Below are 21,324 nucleotides of genomic sequence, written 5' to 3' on the forward strand. Positions count from 1 at the left end.
AATGTCTCTGATGCCCAACATCAGTGATTGCTGAATCTTCTTCAAAGTCTCTGCTGACCAATGCCCCCATTTTCCAAAGTCCCTTATACCTCTGATCACTGACCTCCCTGATCATCAATATCCCTGGTCATCAGAATACCCAGTCACCAATGTCTCTGATCACCAAATTCTCTAATCATTGATGCCTCTGCTCACCAGTGCCCTTGATCCCTAATGGTCTGCATTTGGTTCTCTTCACCAAGATCTCTGGACCCCATGTCTCCAGTCATTGAATCTGGTCACTAATATCTCGTGTATCTTTGGCCACCAACGACATGGACACCCAATGCTTTCCCCGCTAATGCTCCCAGTTACTCACAGCTGAAGCCACCCATGGCCCTGATCAATGATTGATGACATATTTGATCAATGATAATTCTGGTTACCAAGACCCCTGAACACTGGCTCCTGATGGCCAGTGTGTTACACACCCCTCCCTGACCAGGTTGTGTTTGACAGACATCTTCTCTGGCTGACTCCACCATCCCTAATGACAAGTCACTCTGATTGTACATCCCTGGTCAGCCATGGCTTCTCTTCACCTTAGTTGTCATCATCTTTGACCAACAGGATCTTTATTCACCAGGGGCCCTGAGGACAGGTATTTCTGATTGCCACCATCCTTGTTTCTTGACAGCCCTGCTGTGCACCTGGTCCAGGAGATTTTCCTTTAATTTTTTCCAATACCAGGCTGCTGACACCTTCCTCGCTTAGAGCTGGGTGGGCCAAAGCACCGGAATGGTCAGCACCTTGTCCCAGCTGCTGCAGTCCATCAGGATAGACTCTGACCTCCAGACTCTGCCCTGGTGTGCCACCAGTACCCCCTCCTGTCTTTCCCTGTGAAGTTGGCACTGAGTACAGACAGGAGCCAGCCCGGGGTTTGGCAGGGTAGGCACGTGCTTCCTTCCTACCTGATGCAGAGTGGCCCTGGGCCCCCCTGGCCTCCACCCCCTACAACTCTAGGGCAGGAGGCCTCCTCTCTTCTTGCCAGCTGTTGCCACAGTGAGGGCAGGGTTGGTTCTCTCTCCTATGCCCCTAGATCGTGACAGCAGGATTGTGTGTTTCTGCGATGGGGTGTTCACGTGTGCACATCCTGTTGAACATCTCCTGTATGCCACGCACGGTTGTAGGCATGGGGCTACAGCAGGGAAAAAAACAAACAAGAATCTGTCCTCAAGGAGCTTACATTCCAGGCATGAAGCATAAATAATAACTCTACTTGGCCTCTGGCGAACCATCCTACTTGCTTGGCCCAGAGTCCATCCAGAACCCAGAGCCAGCCCTGGACTCCAGAGTTTAGAGTTGAGAACCTGCAGCCTAGATCCCCAAACCAGGAACGATAGCTCTAGGCCCCAGAACTCAGGAACCAGAGCCCAGAACATACAGCCCAGAGCTTGGACCCTTCAACCCAGAATTGGCAGCTTGGGGCTGAGAGCTCAGAACTTACAAAGACCTCTAAGACCGGGACCCAGAGCCCAGACCTCAGAATTGAGTTCTCAGAACACAAAGCCCAGAACCTGGGGCCCCGAATGTGGAAACCCAAATCTACAACCTAGAGCTTGGAGCTCAGAACCCATAACTTGGCATTAAGGACATGCAGCCTTGGGCCTAGAATCTAGGTCCCAGAACCTAGAACCATATCCGAACCTAGAACTTGGCTCAGGACTTAAAGGCCAGAATCCAGACCCATAATCCAGAACAGCCATCAAAAGAGGCCTCCTTGTTTCTCTGTTGCGCCCCGGCTTATTTCCTTCCTTCTGTCAACCAGCATTTTGGAGCACACAGTGCCAGGCGCTCTCATGAGTGCTGGGAGGTGGCCAGCCGGCAGAAACAAGCGGAGAAGATCCCCTCGTCCCGTGATGTCAGCTGCAAGAGAGCAGGGGCTGTGTCTAGTCACTCTTGTGTCCCCGATGCCCCCAGTGGCTGGTGTTAGGCTCTCCCCAGTCATCTGTAGACTAGATCCATTCACTTTCCCATAAATGTTCATCAGCCTTGTTTGTTCTTGGTGTTGGGTGGGGGGAATAACACACACAGAGACTCTTGCTACTATGACAAGCTCTCTCCACTCACTACCAGGAAACTCTCGGAAAGCACGAGCTGTTTCTTTTTTCTTTCTTCCTTTTTGGAGACAGGGTCTCACTCTGTCACCCAGGCTGGAGCGCAGAGGTGCTATCGTAGCTCACTGCAGCCTCAAATTTCTGGGCTCAAGCCATCCTCCCACACACCTAAGACTTTAGGTATGTACCACCAGGCCCAGTTAATTTAAAAAAGAATTTTTTTTTTTGGTAGAGACAGGATCTTGCTACGTTGACCCAGCTAGTCTCGAACTCCTGGGCTCAAGTGAACCGCCTGCCTTGGCCTCCTAAAGTGCTGGGATTACAGGCGTGAGCCACCGCATCTGAATTGCAGGGGCTGTTTCTCACAAGGAGGCAGCAGCCAGAGCTGGGGGAGGCTGGGGGGTGGTGTTGAGTAGAGATGGGGGTGAGAGCCTCAGATTCAAGTCCCAGCAAGTCACTTTAGAGCAAAGAACCGAGGCTCAGGGGCTACAGTTTACAGCTTCTCTTCCCTCCTTCATAAAACAATTCACTTCTAACAGTGACTCCTGCCTCCTCGAGTCACTGTGTATGGTAAACAGTTTGAATTTTGTGGCCACAAAGTGCCCAGGTATGGCCAGACACGCAGGCCAGGAGCTGCAAGTGACTGTCTTGAGTGGGTCAGGGTGGCCTTGATGATTCCCCAGGGCCTGGTGCCAGGGTGGCCGGGTGGGTCGGCCTTCTTCCCTCTGTTTGCACCCCGGTGGGGCTGGTGGGCCATGGACTTAGCTCGACTTGCCCGGCCCCTTCCTCCCTGCCTTGCACAGAGACACTTCCAGGCCTGGCTTTGATGCCCATTTGTAGGAAGAAACCAAGTGCCCTTTGTAACTCTTAGGGAGCAGTGCTGTTCTTCCCACAGCACCTCCTGCCCCCCTGGTGACCCAGTGCTAGGATGGGGAAGGGCCCTCAGGGCCACAGAAATGGACACTGCCCTTGGGGAATGCCTGCCATCCGTTTGACACAGGGACAGAATCACCTGAGCAGCGGGAAAGATGAGGGGCAGCAGGGGAGGAGGTGGGTAGATCCTAAATGAGTTATCATACAGGACGGTTTGATCAAAGCTCTGCTGGGTTTTTTTAAAGGCAAAATGGCAAATGATTCCAAACTTTATCTGGAAAAACTAACAAGATCAGCAGAAGTCAAAAATTAGGAAAAATAAACTGAGGGTGTGTGTGTGGGGGTGTGTGTGTGTGTGGGGGGAATGCTTTCTGATATTAAACAAGATTCTATTATCACGATCGTTCAAACCTTGTGGTTCCGCTATAAGAATAAACAGATCAATGGCACAGATTCAGTAAACCTGCAACAGACCCTATTGTTTACAAGATAATGGGTGATAAAGGAGGCATCCTGAATCAATGCAAAAGTGGAGGGTTACCCAATCCAGTGGTGTTGGAACAACTAGCTGGTTAGCATCTCACTTGGTGAATACTGACTGTTCTGTCCAGACAGCAGGCAAGTGTGTTTGGGCAGCGTGAGGCTTTACAAAGTTTGAATGAGTTGCAGATGATTTCAAATTAGGAGATTCACATAACACACTGTGGAAGGAAACAGGCAGAAGGATACACAAGAGGTCATCCTCAATAGCAATGTGAATCCACAGCCACCAGACATCCCGACAGGTGCTGAGTCTCACAAATGATCAGATCCATGCCCATTCCACATGGGGCACCACTTCCCTCTCTCAGCAGAAATGGAAGAGACTGGGCAGGTGTAGAGAAGCAGCCTGGAGATACCTGTATGGGCAGAAATGATCTAGGTTTTGCACGCTCTCTGGCCCAGCAAGCCTCTTCCCGTACATCTCACAGAAACACTAGGATACGTGAAAATAAGCAAGCTGGAAAACAACATGTAAAGCAGACTCTGTTTTTGTTTTTAAAATATTTGTGTAGAGGTAGAAAAACACCTGGGGAGACATGTACCTGGATGACGATAGTTGTGAGTTCTGAGAAGTGTGCTGCAGACCCAGGGTGTGGAGGCGTTACTTTTCCCTTTATAACTGTGGGCTGTTGTTTTGATACGTTCTGAGTATATGCCACTTGTGTAATTTAAAACATAGTCATTCACAAAAACCTGTCTTCTCTGCCTTGTTCCTAGCTGGTCTCTCTCCCTGGGATGTTCTGTGCTTCAGATCAGCCTGGAGAATTTCTCTTCACGCTTCAAAACCCTGATCAAGGATCGTAGGGAAGCTTTATTTGAGTTCTTTCCCTGGGGCCCTTCAGGGCCTCCCTGGTCCCTAACCAAGGTTGCTCACGGTAAAGCCCCGTCTGAAGGACAGACCTGACTCCCCCTTGCTGTGCAGCTTCGAGCAAGTGGCTTGGGCTCTCTGAACCCCAGCTCCTCATCAGTCAAGACCACATTTTTCAGGGTTGTTGGAAGGATCATATGAGGAAGACGGAGGTTTCTTGGAGAGGCCACCCAGCGAGGAGACACTTCTAACGCCATTTTATTCGTCCAATCTAGGCTCATCCTGGGTAGCCCAATGGGCTTCAGACTGAGCCCCCAAGCCCACCTCCACTCTTAGAAGACCAGGGTGTTTGGGGACCCTGGGCAAACTGCCTGCCTTTTCTGTTCCTCCTTCTCCCACAGAACCAAAGGCTGCCAGGGCCGGCGGGAGTGCCAGTGGGGTGCCCTAGGCTATTTGTAGGTGTTCTCATGTCTTTCTCTATCCCACCCAACTCAGGGGGGTCCTCACAGATCGTCTGTCCAGTATCACTAGGGAAACTGAGGACTGGTGGGAGCAAGGATAGGGGGAGGGTCTCACGATCTCTCCCACTGGTATGCGGGCTGGAGTTGGGGAGCGGGCATCCCTGGAGAGGGGAGCGGCAGCTGCTCCCTCCCACAGCCCCATCTGTCCTCCTCGCCTGGCCCCAGCCTATACTGCCAGGCTCCCCAGGGGACCCTGGGAAAATACTGCCTCTGCTCCTTCTCCCTGGCCCCTCCCCTGCCAGGTCTGGCTGTTCCGATGTTCTGATGCTGTGAGGCCGGGATCCAGGTTTCCCAGGTTTTGAGGGGATGCTGGCATGGCCCCCCCCCCTTTCCTCGGAATCTAGGGATGAAGGGGACTTTCTACACACACACACACACACACACACACACACACACACACACACACACCCCACCAGCCCTGACACCAGCCCATCCTGCTTCCTCACCTTGGACGGCATGGCCTGTCCCCTCTCCATTGTGCCAGCCTCCTCCTGGGCCTCCCAGCCTCCAGACCCATGCCCTGCACTCTGTCTCTTCTTCCTATAGGTGAGGCCACCACAGGGGCCTTTCTTAACCTCTTAATTATGAAATATTTCAGTTATCTAAAAATATAGCTAATAATATAAGCAACACCATGGTAGCCTTGGTATTGATTTTCTATGCTACATCACAAACCACCACACACCTAGCCCCTTGAAACCACACGTGTTTGGTATCCCACGGTTTCCATGGGTCAGGATCCCAGGCATAGCTCAGTCGCAGCCTCTGCCCAGGGCCTCGCCAGGCTGCAGTCCACCTGCCGACCAGGGCTGGCTTCTCATCAGAGGCTCAATTAGGAAGGGATCTGCAACCCAGCCCCTCCAGGTTACTGGCAGAGCTCATCTCCCTGCAGCTGTAGGGGTCTCGGCAGCTCACTCCTGCACAGAGCACAGCTGACGGAGGCGTCGAGAACTGGTGAAGCACGGCCCGATAACATTCCCCCGCCTTGCGTATGCTGTTGGCTGCACACAGGTCACGCTCCTGCTCACTCTCCAGGGCACAAACTCCAGGAGTTAGGACAGTGGAGGCAGCGTCAAGTCCCTTTGACACCCTCCCCAGCCCAGCTTAAGAGGGAAACACCACGGAGATCATAGAACTCTCCTGACCTTGTTGTCCCCTTTCCCCGCCTCCAGAGATAGCCAGGGCTTCATTTTCCCATGCATGTTGTTATACTTTTACTCTAGGTGTATAAATCCTTAATGCATTATTCTGCATGTTTGTATGTTTTTTATAAACGGTGTCACAATGATGCTTTCAATGACTGGCTTGTGTTGCTCACTGCTGTGCTGGGGCTGCTCCTCCATGCTCACATATGGAGTCGGTTCCTTCGTTCTCACTGTAGTGTCATAGTCCGCTGTGCAGCTGTAACACAATGTATTTGCTCATTCTGCTTAAGATGGATATTTCAGTCATGCCTGCCTGTTGCCACCATAAACAGTGCAGCAGTGAGTGTTCTTGTCTCTATTCCCACGTGTGAGGGTTTCCCTGGGGATATAAGCCTTAGAAGTGCAATTACTGGGACAAGAGACTTCACATTCACGTCTACAAGAGGAGGCCAAAAGGCCAGGCCTTGTGGCTCACGCCTGTAATCCTAGCACTTTGGGAGGCCGAGGTGTGAGGATGACTTGAGGCCAGGAATTCGGGACCAACCTGGGTAACATAGTGAAACCCCATCTCTCCAAAAAAATACAAAAAATTAGCCAGGCATGGTGGTGCACACCTGTAGTCCCAGCTACCCAGGAGGCAGAGGTGGGAGGATCACCTGAGCCTGGGAGGTCGAGGCTGTAGTGAGCTGTGATTATGCCACTGCCCTCCAGCCTAGGTGACAGAGTGAGACCCCATCTAAAAAATGAAAAAAAAAAAAAAAAAAAAAAGAAGGCCAAAGGATTTTCCAAATTGGTTGTTCCAATGTATGTTCCCACCAGCAGGGTGTGGGAATTTCAGTTGCTCCATTTCCTTGTCAACACTTGGCAATGTCAAACTGACATTTTTACCAATTTCTTGGGTATAAAACTGAATCTCATTGCTGCTGAGGGATCTTTCTAGAACATACTACAGATTCCATCCTCCCCTTGCTTTAAATCTTCTCAAGGTCTCCCCCTCCCAGGACACAATCCATGCTCTGTGGCCTGGCGTCTGAGCCCTGCCTGGTGTAGCCCCTGCCCCTCTCTGGGCTCTATTCCCATCATCCCTTCAGTCCCAGCTGCAGTCGACTACAGATGCCTGCTCTTTCCACTGAGCCACAGAGCCTGGTGCATGCTGTTCCCTTTGCATGGAACCACTCCCATGTTACAAGGCTTCTGCTTTATTAAGAAATAAATCACCAAACAGGTCACCTGTGTGTTTTAAATATTCACATTAAAGACATTAATGCCTTTGGTGCATCAAAAAGACATTGCATTATAATTGTGCTTGTCAAATGATAATTTCAGGGTTTAGAACAGAGTTCTCAACCTTGCTGCTGTTGACATTTGGGGCTGCATGATTCTTTGTGGTGGAGGCTGTCCTGTGCACTAGACAGGGATGCTCAGCAGAAGCCCTGCCTGGCCTCCACCCAGGAGATGCCAGTAGCAACTCCTCCAGTCATTGCCAAATGTCCCCTGGGGAGGGAGGACTGTCCCTGTTGAGAACCACTGATTTAGGAGATGAAATCCTCATGCGCCCAGGACAGGGTGGTCTGCAAATGGGCACATGATCATAGCCATGTGATGAACACCTTCTTCCCACCTTGAAATGTTCCATGACTGAACGAACTACCTCCCTGGGGAAGGATGTCCAGTGTCGACATCCAAGAGCCTTCATGTGTGTGAGGCTGACCCTGCTGGAACCTCCCTCTCCAAGTGCTGCCAAGGTGTCACCTCCTCTGACCAGCCTTCCCAGACACCCCAGACAGTGTCACCTCTCCTTCCAGCGAGTGTTGCAGCTGCATTCGCACATTGGTGTGTGTCTGCTCCTTCTCCCAGAGCCTGGGGTTGGGAGCTCCCTGCGTGGGAGGACAGGGGTGATGCTGCTGAATTCAACTGTTTCCAGCCCCCACTCAGACCAGCGCAGGGAAGAATTGTGAATCTGAATTGTTGGCTACATAAGAGCTGCCCAGGCCCTTTGCTAGCTGACCTAGTAAAACCCAGATGTGCCCTGGGCTCCAGGAAGCAGGCCTGACTTGGGTCATGGGAGGGCCCAGGCTGAGAGAGGCATGAGGCAGCCAGATCTCCCAGTGAGGGACAGCAGGGCCCACACTTTTGGAGACACAGCAGGGCTACAGGCCTCATGGAGGGCCTGTGTGCACATGTGGGACCATGTGTACAGGTGTGCTCACATGCATAGGGGCATGGGTGTCTCAGCATGCCTGTGGAGGTGTGGGGCACCCAATCTGACCTCCCTAAGAGCCCCAGCTTCCTGTAAGCCCCCATCTTGCTTTGTTTTCCCTCATGGCATCTATGACACCTGCCATCATGCTAAATGTTCATGCATTATCACTTTCTCCTATCTCCCCAACTGCATGTCAGTATCATAAGGGCAAGGCTCTGTCTAGTGCCTTCACTGACATATGGACCCCCAGACCCAGGGGAGCGCCTGGCACACGGCATGTGTGTGGACGAGTGCTCAGGAAACATGTGTGGGTGGCTGGCTGGCTGGGTGTGTGAGTGACTGGGTGTGTGGGTGGCTGGGTGGCTGAGTGGGTGGGTGGCTGGGTGGTCAGGCGGGTGGGCGGCCGGGCGTGTAGGTGGCCGGGTGGCTGGGTGGCTGGGCGTGTGGGTGGCTGGGTGGCTGGGTGGCTGGGCGTGTGGGTGGCTGGGTGGCTGGGTGGCTAGGTGGGTGGGTAGGTGGGTGGATTGATGGGTAGGTGCATGAGGAGATGGGTGGCTATCTGCTGGTGTAGATGTGTTCATATGCATGCACGCCTTTACTCTGGAAGATACTTCAGGCTTTTTTGTCCTACAAAAAAGACCCAGGAAACTCCACACCCCAGAAACTGCAGAGCCCTGTGGGTGAATGGAGAGGCTCTGGGGTTTGGATCCTCCTGGAGGCTTCGAGTAACTGAGAAACTCAGGGTCACAGCCCTGCCTAGGGTTGCTCCATGCCAGGGGAACTGGGAGCTGGGACCCTTGAGGAGGGGAGCTACCCTAACTGGTTGAAGCAACTTGGAACTCAGAAGGCCCCACAAATGATGCCTTCACTTAGGCAGTAAATCCCTACTTGGGGCTAGATCTGAGCCTCCAGAGACCACATGGGCCACCACCAGGAAGGGTATACTTGGGTTGGGATGGCAGGGAAGGAATCTGGGGAACCCACTGGGCACCTGTCATCACTGGCTTGGAGGACTGGGCAGGAAGGCTGCCTGAAGAGGTCTGAGAGCTGAGCTGAGATCGCCCTGGCACCACTGGGGAGGATGTGAGCTCACTGACCCTTCTATGGTTGCGTAGCCCACTACCTTCCCACCCCATCGGCCACCAATCTGCATGTGAGCCTGCATGTAAGCCTGACCATGGGGCTGTCTGCCTATCATACCTTCCAATGGCTCACCAGGCAGGCTGCCCTTTCATCTGTCTCTGCCCACCCATTATCAACACTGCCAGGATGCCAACACATGCACACACAGCTCCTTCTCCATTCTGACCTCCCCACAGTAACCCTGTGAGAGGGGACCATCATTACTTCCCTTTTACAGATGAGATGAGGATGCTGGGGCACAGCCAGGTTATATGACTTCCCCAAGGACACATGGCTGGGGAGTGGCAGTGCTGGGGTTGGAGCCCAGGCTGTGTCACCTGACAGGCTGAGCTCTTCCCCACTGTGGGATCTGCCTCTTAGCCCGTCTGTCTGTCCATCCGCCCATCCACTCTGTGGCTGCCCACTATTCAGCCCCTTCACTCACCTGCCACTCTGTCCATCCAGCCGCCCGTCCATCCATCCATCGCTGTCGCCCATCCATCCTGGAGCTAATGCAGTTAGAGGACCAGGGGCCCTGAGGGGAGAGAAGGCCCCAAACTGCCCATCTGGCCGGGCCAGGGTGGCCGGGGGTGGGGTGGGCTGCCCAGGCCAGGCAGGGCTGCAGGGGGCTGGAGGGAATTAGCTGAGTGACTGCCAGGATCATCTAATTAGGAACTCTAGTGATAAGCAGATAGGATCGGGGGTGATTAGAATCCTTTTAAAAAGCCACTCCATTAATTACAGAGACAGAGAGGGGCCTCTGGCTGCTCTGAATACCAATTGGCTGCTTAATCGGCTCCATCAGCTCGCCCCGGGGAGACCTTCCTGGTACTGCTGTGTGACCTTGGGTATGCTCTGCCCTCTCTGGGCCTCGCTTGGTTGCTGAAGGTCCTTCTCTCCCTGGCCATGGCTCGGGGTTGGCTTTAGGGTGGGCCTGAGATGAGGGACATGGGACATCAGAGGCCAGGAAGGCTAGGATGGCTCCCCGGAGAGGGTAAAGCCCTAAAAGCATCCCCTGGTGAATGGGGACAGAGAGGCTTGAAGAGGGAAGGTGGCCTGACAGCATCGAGGGTGGACCATGTGGGGCCTGAGTGTGCACTCACACCTGTGTGTCCCTGTCCCTCCAGCAGGCCCCATGGAGGCCTCAGAGCCCCTGCTGCTCCCCCTTGGCTCCCCAAACGCTGGCGTGGAAGGAGACTAGCCTGAACCCTTTGTAGAAGGGAAATTCCTCTGCACGCTGCCCAGCTCCACGGTCCACAGCAGCCTTCATGGGGAGCTCCCCACAGGGGCCTCCATCTCAGGATGGCATTGATGGTGAGGGGCGGGATCTGTTCCCAGGTGACACACCTGTTCCTGTAAGTCCTAACAAGTGGTCTGTTCTGTGTGCCCTAAGACAGCCCTGAATGGGCAGCAGTGAGGGGGTCTCTAGGCCTGTCTCCATCCTGGCTGACTCCCACAGACCCATCCCAGGAACAGGGGTCGGAGCAGGGCAGTGGCTGGAAGAAAGTTCCCCTGGGAGTACAGTGCAGACCAGAGCCAGAGTCTCCAACAGGGCAGGGAGGGCCGGGACAGGGAGGCGGCCACAGGATTCTCAGATGCCTTGTTATGCTAGGTCCCTTGTCTCTTAACATTGTTGTCACCACCCCCTCCCCCACTGTCCTGATTCCATCATCATGGAAACTTCAGGCTTCACCTTTGCAATGTCAGGCCACCAATACCCTCAGCAGTGTCACCATCACCATCAACACCGCAGTGTCCCGTCCCCATCTCCTCTACCACCGCCACCATCCCCACTATCACTATCATCTCCGTCACCGTCACCATGGTGCTGTCCACCCGTGTCAGCGTTGTGTCACCACCACATCACTGTCACCACACTTCCTCCACCTCCATCTCCACCCACCATCCCACCTGCGACATCACCTTATCAGCACTGCCATCTCTACCGCCGCCAGTACCACCACTCCCACCGCCTTCGCCATCACCACCGTCATCGCCTCCTCTATCACCACCACTGGGTCTGCCTCAGCCAGACCCACCACTGTCTCTAATTAGACTGCCACCACCACCACCGCCACCACCACTGCCCCTCCAATGCCTCCCTGATGCCACCATCTGCTTCCTCACTGGTATCCTCACACCCACCTCCACCACTACCACCAACTTCATCTGAGCTGCCATCACCCTCACAGTACAAAGCCCTCAAATGCGTACCAAGGAGGAGGACATTTACTACAAGCTGCACCCTGAACAGTCTGGGACCAGCGGTCAGGGAACAAGGAATTGAGATGGTCACCTGCAGCTTCCAGGTGAGCAGCTCTCTAGAGCTTGCCTGGGAGCTGCTGAGGAGCTCATGGTATTCCAGGAAGCCCCCCATCCATGCCTCAGCCTGTGGCTTGGAAGCAGGGGCTTCGCAGAAGATTGCCCTGAGCTGTTGCAAAGCTCTCCATTGTCACCTGCCTGCAACGGCCTCTCTTTTCCACTCTCCAAATCTCGTGTAATGGCAGGCTCTAACCTGGAACTATACTGGTGACAGGATTCTGGAAAATCCCTCAGATTTCTCCAGGATGCAAGGAGACCATAGAAGAGGTTGGTGTAATGCCAAGTTAGCAACAGAAAATACAGAGCCCCACACGTCAGTGCCATTACCATCGCCATCGGCATTCACATCAGTATTTCCACCACTGCGTCCTTCTCACCACTCAGCACCCCCCTCTACCATTGCCTCTTCCACAACCACCCTCACCACCATCCTCCATTAATAGCACAATTCCTGCCTCCTACCCCATCACCACCACTGGTGACCCCGGCACCAGCAGCACCGACACTGCTCCCAGCAAAGCCATCGTTACCATCCCCGGTCAGTCCCGCCATTAGCATCTGGCATATGTTGGAGAACTGCTCACTCCCTCTTCCCCATGGGAATCTCAGGCCTCTCTCCTTATTGCCCTGAGATTTGCAGAACCTTCCTGAAGGAAACATTCTTTGCCCCACAGATGCTGGCCTTGACCATGGGATGCAGCAAGAGTGCCACACATCATGGACCAACAGAAGCTTTCAGAGGCAGCACGTTCCTGCTGGCTCTGAGTGGCACCCTCATGAGAGAAGAGTGTGTGGGTCAGAGCTGCTCCTCCAGCCTGGGACCCGTAGTGAGAAGCTACGGGAGGCGGGGCCCTGGCAACTGCCTGCAGGCACCAGCGAGCGAAGTCGGGGGAACCAGATGCTTGTCGTGAACGTCGTGAACCACTGAGAGGTGAAAGCTGTCACTGTGGCAGAGCCAAAAAGATACAACCTCTGCTACTTCCACCATCTTCACCTTCATCGTCACCATTATTGTCACCACTGCCAACCACACCAAGGGCTCACTAGGAGCCATTCCCATCACCTCCTCATCATACCTGCACCATCACTGCCAACCACAACACAGGCTCACTATTACCATCTCCTCTGGCATGACCATCCCCACCACCACTACCATCATCAGTTACTCTCCAGCACAAATCTTGCTGCTGTCTCCACCAGCATCACCATCACCATGACCAAGTCCAGCATCACCCATAATTACTCTCCCCCTCACCCCCACCATGACCACTACCTCCACACCAACACTGCTACCATGGTCACCTCTACTATTTAATGACACCTTATCCATCTCCATGGACACCCACCGTGCCTCTCCCCACGGGCACCACAGTCAACAGCAGCGCCTCTCCCACTGCCACCGCCATCATGGAGAACTGGGCAGGGCAAGCATCTTTCTCCTGCCCCAGTGGACAAGCCTGCAAGGGACAGCAGGTGCTAACTAGTAACAGAGACATAGTGACAAAAATCCAGCCACAGAGATAAAGAACCAGGTTCATCTGTAGCTACATCCAGTAGAGAAGTTCTGCTCTTCAACTCCTCTGCCAAGCCACATGTGTCAGCAGGTGTAGGTGGGTGGATGCCCGGCACGGGGGGTGAGTCATGCTCTCGATAAGCTGCATGGAGAGACAGCGATGGTCACTGGAGGCTGGGTTTGCAAAGTGTCTCTACAGTCTGTCTCCATCCCTCCTGGCATTTGGGATTGGTTAGAACATACTATCCCCTGCTAGGAGCCTGAAACCTAGCACCCATGAGCATTGGAAGAAAAGAGAAAGAGAGAGGGAGGATAATAGAAAGGGATAAAGACTAGAAAAAGGAAGAGGAGAAAGAAGGGAGGAATGAAGGAAGGAAGGAGGAAGGAAAAATGCCAGGAGTGAAGAAGGGAGGGAAGGGAGAAGGGGGAAGGGAGGGAGGGAAGAAGGAAGGAAAGAAGGAAGGAAGGAAGAGGAAAGAAGGAAGGAAAAAAGGGAGGTAGGGAGGAAGAAAGGAGGGAAGGAGTGGGAAAGGGAGGAAGGGAGGAGGGAAGGAAGGAAGGGAAGGGAAGGGAAAGGAAGAGGGAGGGAGGAAGGAAAGAAGGAAGGAAGGAAGGAAGGGAGGAAGGAAGGAAGGAAGGAAAGAAAGCAGGCAGGTTATCTTTAGTTAAGACTTGGTGACCCCAAACATCTAGGCTCTTTATTGGTGTGGTTAGTAGGTGGTTTAGCATGGTTTTGATCTTAACCGGAGTGGGGTGAGGTGAAGGTAGGAACAGATATTAATCAGTATTGTGAATTGCTGTTTTTATATATGATCCAACACCAGAACAAGAATTAAAGGAATATAAATGCCTAAGAATATTTGGTTACCTCACTCACCTGATTCGTTTTCTAGGGCTGTTACAAATTATTACAAACTGGGTAGCTTAAAACAAAATAAATCTCTTCCCCCCAGTTCTGGAGGCCAGGGATCTGAAATCGAGGTGTTAGCAGGGCTGCACTCCCTCTGGAGGCTGCAGAGAGAGCCCCCCCTGGCCCCCAGCTTCTGGCTGCATCAGTGTCCACCTCCTATAAGGACATGTGTCACTGGATTTAGGGCCACTTAGATAATCCAAGATGATCTCATCTCAACATCCTTAATTTAATTACATCCGAAAAGATCCTTTTTCCAAATAAGCTCACATTCAGAGGTTCCAAGGATTAGGACAGGAACGTATCTTTTTGGGGGCCACCATTCAACCTGCTACACTCAGTAATCGATATTTATCATCAATCCCTATTTTTCTTACCAGAATTGAGCGGAACGCTTCTTTGGATTTGCTGTCCGCTGCAGCCTTGGCCCTGGTTTCACATCCCCTCCCTCACTGACTCGCTGTGTTACCTTGAGCACTGCGTGTCTCTGAGCCTCGTTCATCCAAGTGTTTACCGATGGCCCTCGTATGCCAGCCACTGTCCTAGACAGGGACAGACTTTCCTGCCTTTGTGGAGCTTACCGCGGAAGACCTGGCCAGATAATGGGCACGAGAAAAGCAGACTCTTTTCCCCACCCCAGCCTGCCTGAATCCCACCTTGGCCTCCTCTTGCCTTAGCCGCTGCCTAGCCATCGGCAGAGTGGACATACCCAGAAGGCCCTCGCCCACCTCCCCCACCACGGCCACGGACCTTTGTCACCCACCAAGGCTAGAATCTCATGGCCAATCCTGCCTCTGCCCTTTGGCTCCTGGGGCTCAGCTCACACCACCTGAGTCACAGAGCATCCCGTTCCCACCCACCGCTATGGCCGCCTCAGTGACAGGGGCAGGCCCATATGCCCAGCTTTGCCTGGTGCAGAGCTGGGGGCGGGGGTAGGCCACGCCCTGAGAGCTGATGTCATAAAGGGAGCTCTGGAGGGCAGCCCACCCTGACCTGGCCCCACAGCGGCAGTGTCCCTCCCCTCCCCCCACCCCTCTCAGTGGGGGCCCCTCCAGTCCCTGAGAACTGGTACTATGAAAAGGTGAACTCCCCAGCAGAATCTTGCCTGGAGCCTGAGGAGTCCAGCCAGGCCCCTGCTGAAGGGCCCCAGACCACCGGCCACCTCTCTCCACCGTCCATCTGACCAGCTGGGCCCCTGAGCCCACCTGGCCTCCACGTCCCCTCTCCTCTCACCCACACCCCTGGCCATGGCTAACTACTACGAAGTGCTGGGCGTGCAGGCCAGCGCTTCCCCGGAGGACATCAAGAAAGCCTACCGCAAGCTGGCCCTTCGCTGGCACCCCGACAAGAACCCCGACAACAAGGAGGAAGCTGAGAAGAAGTTCAAGCAGGTGTCTGAGGCCTACGAGGTCCTGTCCGACTCCAAGAAGCGCTCCCTGTACGACCGCGCGGGCTGTGACAGCTGGCGGGCTGGCGGCGGGGCCAGCACGCCCTACGGCAGCCCCTTTGACACCGGCTACACCTTCCGTAACCCTGAGGACATCTTCCGGGAGTTTTTCGGTGGCCTGGACCCCTTCTCCTTTGAGTTCTGGGACAGCCCATTCAACAGTGACCGTGGTGGCCGGGGCCATGGCCTGCGGGGGGCCTTCTCGGCGGGCTTTGGAGAGTTCCCAGCCTTCATGGAGGCCTTCTCATCCTTCAACACGTTGGGCCGCAGCGGGGGCAGCCACACCACCTTCTCATCCACTTCCTTCGGGGGCTCCGGCTCTGGCAGCTCGGGGTTCAAGTCGGTGATGTCGTCCACCGAGATGATCAATGGCCACAAGGTCACCACCAAGCGCATCGTGGAGAACGGGCAGGAGCGTGTGGAGGTGGAGGAAGATGGGCAGCTCAAGTCGGTGACTGTGAATGGCAAGGAGCAGCTCAAATGGATGGATAGCAAGTAGGCGCCGGCCACCTGGCTCTGCCTTCCTTCTGTCACCACCATGAACGGGGCAGCAAACACATGGGGCCGCAGACATAGCCCGATGGTTAATAAATGTGCCAAGTGAGTTCATGGAACAGCTTGCCCAGCTTTGTGGGGATGTGGGGCCAGCTCCAGCCTAGTGGACATGAAGGAGGGTGTGGATGCTGCCTCCAGGGCCTGCGCTGTTTCCATCAGGAAGCCAGGGGTGGTTCTGCATGGGGGTCTGTCATCTCTCCTGTGCCCACCATCTGGGTTGACAAATAACGTGGCTGCCCTGTCCTGATTACCTCAAACCCAACCCTGACCTGTATCCATTCTCTACTGCTGGCCCCTGCCATCTGCACAGGCCTTGCTGTTCCAGTTCTCAGGCTTCCCCTTTCTACCCACCCACATAGGTTCTTCCTGGGACAGCTGTGCCAAACTCACGTTCAATTGCATTGCCTGGTGGCTTTAAACCAGGCTCCCCCGCTCTAAGCATAAGGACTGCATGTCTCATCCTCACCATGAGGGCCTGGTGGCCTGGGCCCACCCATCTGCCTCTGGCCCTCTGCCTCTGACCTCCCACCGTGCTGGCTTCCCCAGTTGTTCCACTGCTCCACACACCCTGCAGCCCCAGGGCCTTTCTACAGGCTGCGCTCCCTGGTGAGTGCCCACTCATCTTCAGGCCTGGCATCCATGGGTGGGGGCAGGATCCCAGGGAGCAGATCTCAGCCATGTGGAGCCAGAGCTTTCCCCAAGTCAGAGCCAGGCTGACCCCCTCAGAGGGTGAGTGAGCTCCACATCATGGGAGGGTGCCTGTGCTAAAAAGGAAAGGGGACTCTGTTCTGATGACCTGAGTCCTACCGAGTGCCAATCTTTAAAAAGTATGCATTTTTAAAATAACATTTTACTTTGAGGCTGGGTGCGGGTGGCTCACGCCTGTAATCCCAGCACTTCGGGAGGCTGAGGCGGGCGGATCACGAGGTCAGGAGTTTGAGACCAGCCTGGCCAACATGGTGAAACCCCATCTGTACTAAAAATAAAAATATATATATATATAAATTAGCTGGGCATAGTGGCGAGTGCCTGTAACCACAGCTACTCCAGAGGCTGAGGCAGGAGAATTGTTTAAACCCAGGAGGCGGAGGTTGCAGTGAGCTGAGATTATGCTACTGTACTCCAGCCTGGGCAACAGAGCAAGACTCTGCCTCAAAAAAAGTAACATTTTACTTTGAAACAATCTCAAACTCACAGATGTGTCAGGCACTATTAATTGGATGCAATTCAAGAAATATTGATTGAGCACCTGTTAGATACTGGAGATACAGCTAGGAACAAAACAGGCAGACCCCTACCCTCATGCGGTTAGTATTCTAGTTGAGGGAGACAGATGAGAAACAGGTGTGCAGAACATGGTCCCCACTAGCAATGAATGCCGGAGAGGAAATGGGCAGGTGAGCTGACTGAGAAGGGGGCTCAGGGAGTGGGCAGGGGAGTGCTGAGTCACTCAACACCCAACAGAGTGGCCTCGCCGGACACGGTGGCTCACGCCTGTAATCCCAACACTTTGGGAGGCCAAGGCGGGTGGATCACGAGGTCAGGAGATCGAGACCGTCCTGGCTAACATGGTAAAACCCCGTCTCTACTAAAAATACAAAAAAATTAGCCGGGCGTGGTGGCGGGCACCTGTAGTCCCAGCTACTCGGGAGGCTGAGGCAGGAGAATGGCGTGAACCCGGGAGGCGGAGCTTGCAGTGAGTCGAGATCATGCCACTGCACTCCAGCCTGGGCGACACAGCGAGACTCTGTCTCAAAAACAAAACAAAACAAAACAAAACAAAACAACACACACAAAAAAAACAGAGTGGCCTCCATTTCTGAGGGGGTGACATCTATCAGGAACTGGAATGAAGGTGAGGCACTGGACCATGAGGCTATCTGGGGAAAAAGCGTTCTGGGCAGAGGGAACAGCAAGTGCAAAAGCCTGGGGCAGGAACAGGGCTGCCCCTGTTTGGAGAACAGCAAGAAGGCCAGGAAGGTGGCTATGCATGGTTCCATTCAATGCCCACAACTGTCCACAACCCTCCCAGACAGGGGTCATTGACCCCACATTATCCAAGAGGAAACTAAGGTCTGGAGAGGAGAGAGTCACACAGCTGGCAAGTGGCTGTGCTAGAATATCACCCCAGGTGTTGACTCCAAAGGACCTGCCTTTAAAATGGTGGTGATGATGATGATGCTGGCAGTGACAGCCCAGGGAGACGCGCTTAAGTGCTTGAGTGCGTCTATATAAAGGACCAGCAGGTGGCAATTCCTTGTTCCTTGGGGTTGGAATAGAAGCCAAAAAGGAGGTGATTCCAGGTTTGAGGGTTAAAGGATGGTCAGTGACAGGGTCTCTGGCTCCCTGGCTGCGGCAGGGAGGTGTGGCATGGCCACAGAAGGTGTCCTGAGCACCAACTGGACTAGGCTCTGGTCAGATTTTGCTCACTTCTGCATCCCAACTCCCAGCCCAGCTCATGGCATCTAGTAGGTGCCCAATAAATGATATATAATGAAAGAAGGTAGGAGCACTGTGCCAGGGAAGAGTGGGAACCAAGGACCATGCTCAGAGGACACTCTCTGGAGCTCAGGACAGGAGAAGACACTGGGAGGCCTTTAACCTAGAGGGGAGGGTGAGGCTCGATTGAATAAGGGGAACACCCAGTGAAGAACTCATCCCATTTCCAGATGCAGAGTTGGTCTGAGGGGCACTCACGAGGGATGCAGAGGCGGGGAGGTGGCCTGCTGCTTTTCTCCAAGGGGAGCCTGCTGAAGGCCTCTTCCAGGAAGCCAAGGGGCATCACCCCAAGATCTTTAGGGCTTGAAAAGCCTCCTTGGCTTCTGCATGTGTCTTGGCTTAGAGGACACAGTCGGCAACTTAGCGCTGTGGCTGTATCTTGAGGCTCAGGCCAAGCTGCAGCTCCCTGGGTTCTGCCTCTGAGAGCCCTGGGACAAGCCGGCAGCTGGAGGTCCCCTAACCACGTTACAGGCAGGGCAGGAGAGCCCCGTGACACACAGAAGGTCAAACCCCAGCTTCCAGTCCTTCCCTGGGACTAACTTCATCAAAGCCCCCACTACAGCATTAACCACCTGACCTCTGTCCCCGCCGACTTGCTAATTTCACCAATTACTGGCCAGCTGTGGCTGCGTCAAGTGGGCCTGCTTAGCACAGGCAGCTGCTGAGCAAATCCAGTTACAGCCCGGCAGCCCAGGAGGCCACAGTCCTGGCGCTGGGTGCACAGCAGAAACCTGGGTGCTGGCACGGCACTGGTCCCCAAACACCCCAGGACTCCTGGCTCTCTGCTTCCTTCTTGTCACCCAGCCTCACACCTGGAGCTGGCACCTGCTCTCTCCAACGCAAATCCAACACGGCATCCCCTGCTCAAATGCCTGCGGGGCCCCAGTCACTGACCCGCCCAGCCAAGCATGTGACACCTGGCGGAATCCCTGTGTCCACCCTTAGCCCCACTTTACAGACAGAGAAGCTGAAGCCTGGCAGCTTGAGTGACTTCCTCAGGAGCACATCTGGGGTAGAGTCCAACCCCCAGGCGGCACTCACTGCCTGGGGCCTGCCCCACAGCACTGCCGGCTCCGGGCCCTTTCTGCTGCGGCATCACACTGTTGCCCCTGCCTGGGCCGCCCTTCCCATCTCCTTCGGCTTGTTAAAGTCATCCCTGGAGGCCCCTACTCTGTGTCACTTTCTTGAGGAGGCCTTGCTAAGCTGGGCTGCTGCAGCAGGCCATTCTGGCCTTTCCCAGAGCCTCTTCTAGGCTGGGCTGTGTGTCTAGAGGCCAAGTCTGAAGCAGCGAGGTGTCCTGGGAGCCATTTTCAGAGCCAGATGGGGCAGTGAGAGGTCCGGGAGCCACTTTCAGAGCTGCACAGGGCAGCCAGGGGTCTGGGAGCCACTTTCAGAGCTGGGCTGAGGCTGGCCGCGCCCTGTGCAGTGGCATGCTGAGCCGAGTCTGCTGAGGTTCCTCTGCTGCCCCAGGGTTCAGCAGGGGGGCAGGGGACACCGCAGAGGGTAGCTCCCCACGAAGATGACGGCCGTGTCCCAGTTGGGTCATTGTCGTCCACTGGACATCACGCCAGCCTCCTCCCCGGCCTCCTCCCTTCCCTCTTTCATCCCATTTTTATCCCAGCAGCCAGAAGGGTCCTGTGAAAGCCTGAGTTTTTCGGAACACTCAGGAGTGGAGGCTGCAGTCCCCATGGCGGCCCTCAGGACCTTCCCCAGCCGGCACAGTGACGGCCCCGGCTTCCCCATCATTCTTTGCTCCAGCCCCCTGGCCTCCTCCCCTTCCTACTCACACTGGCTTGTTCCTGCCCGGGGCCTCTGAGCTGGCCGTGACCTCTACCCAGAGTCCTCCTCCGGATCTCACGCAGCCCTCCCTCGCCTCAGATCCAGGCGCACCTCCCTGCTCTCTCCTGCTCTCTGTGCTCTGGCCCCACCCTGCCTCCCACCTCCAGCTTTCGAACATGCTGACCCCATTGCCTGGGACCCACAGCCCACCCAGCGAACACCACCAGATGCTGCTTCCTTGGGAGGTCTCATACTGGAGCAGGTCTCCACCTTCTCCACCCTCCATTCCTGGGTCCGCACATTCTGTGAGGGCCCTGGCTGTCTGAAGGGACCAAAAGGCTGTGGGGGAGGGAGTGGATGAGATGGTATCTAAGCTGGAGCATTTTGCAAGTTAGGGTGTCAAGGCCCTGGGAGATGCACTGGGCTTGCAGAGCAGGTGGGGAGCCAGGTCTGTGGCCTCTCAGCCACGAAGAGCTGGTTTACTCAAATGGCCTTGGTCCCTAAGGCCTGGCCGGTCAGGGATTGCCCACCGGGGCTTAGGCTTCTGCATGGACTGGGTGGGCAGGTACAGTGTTCTCAGCCTACTGCAGAACCTCACCCACGCCTTGCACCTAGCCAAGCAAGAGATATGGCTGTTCACCCCCATTTTGCAGATGCAGAAACTGAGGCTCAGAGGACGAGAGATGTGGTCAAGGTCACAGGGCCACAGTGGGAACCAGTTCTGCCCCCCTCTTCCTCTCCCTCTGCACTGGGCCTGGGGCGGGTGGGTGGGGCGCAGGCAGCCTCCTGCCCGCCTTCCCTCCCTCTGGCCGGTCGATGTTATCGCAGCTGATTTAATTTCAAAGACGGATTGAGCTGCGGAGGGAGGGAGAGTGGCTAATCGCAGCCGCCATCTGCCCCGTTGTCATGGGGATGGGCTCCCAGCAATTGTGCGGGGCAGACCCAGATAAGGGCACCAAGTGGGCTGGAGGGGATTGTGGTGGGCGGG

At 54.8% G+C, this 21,324-nt stretch overlaps 1 protein-coding gene and 1 long non-coding RNA gene across 2 annotated transcripts in view; both read left to right on the forward strand.

The window, feature by feature from the left end:
• The window catches only part of LOC144339354 (uncharacterized), a 204,903-nt gene that overhangs the window by 126,415 nt on the left and 57,164 nt on the right, over positions 1 to 21,324 (forward strand). The gene's annotated exons all lie outside the window — the stretch shown is intronic.
• Positions 15,304 to 16,002, forward strand: DNAJB8 (DnaJ heat shock protein family (Hsp40) member B8). Its single transcript, XM_001097989.5, has one exon. The coding sequence runs from the start codon at positions 15,304 to 15,306 to the stop codon at positions 16,000 to 16,002; it is 699 nt and encodes a 232-aa protein (XP_001097989.2).

The sequence above is a fragment of the Macaca mulatta genome, chromosome 2, assembly GCF_049350105.2.
Source record: "Macaca mulatta isolate MMU2019108-1 chromosome 2, T2T-MMU8v2.0, whole genome shotgun sequence".
Classification (NCBI taxonomy): domain Eukaryota; kingdom Metazoa; phylum Chordata; class Mammalia; order Primates; family Cercopithecidae; genus Macaca; species Macaca mulatta.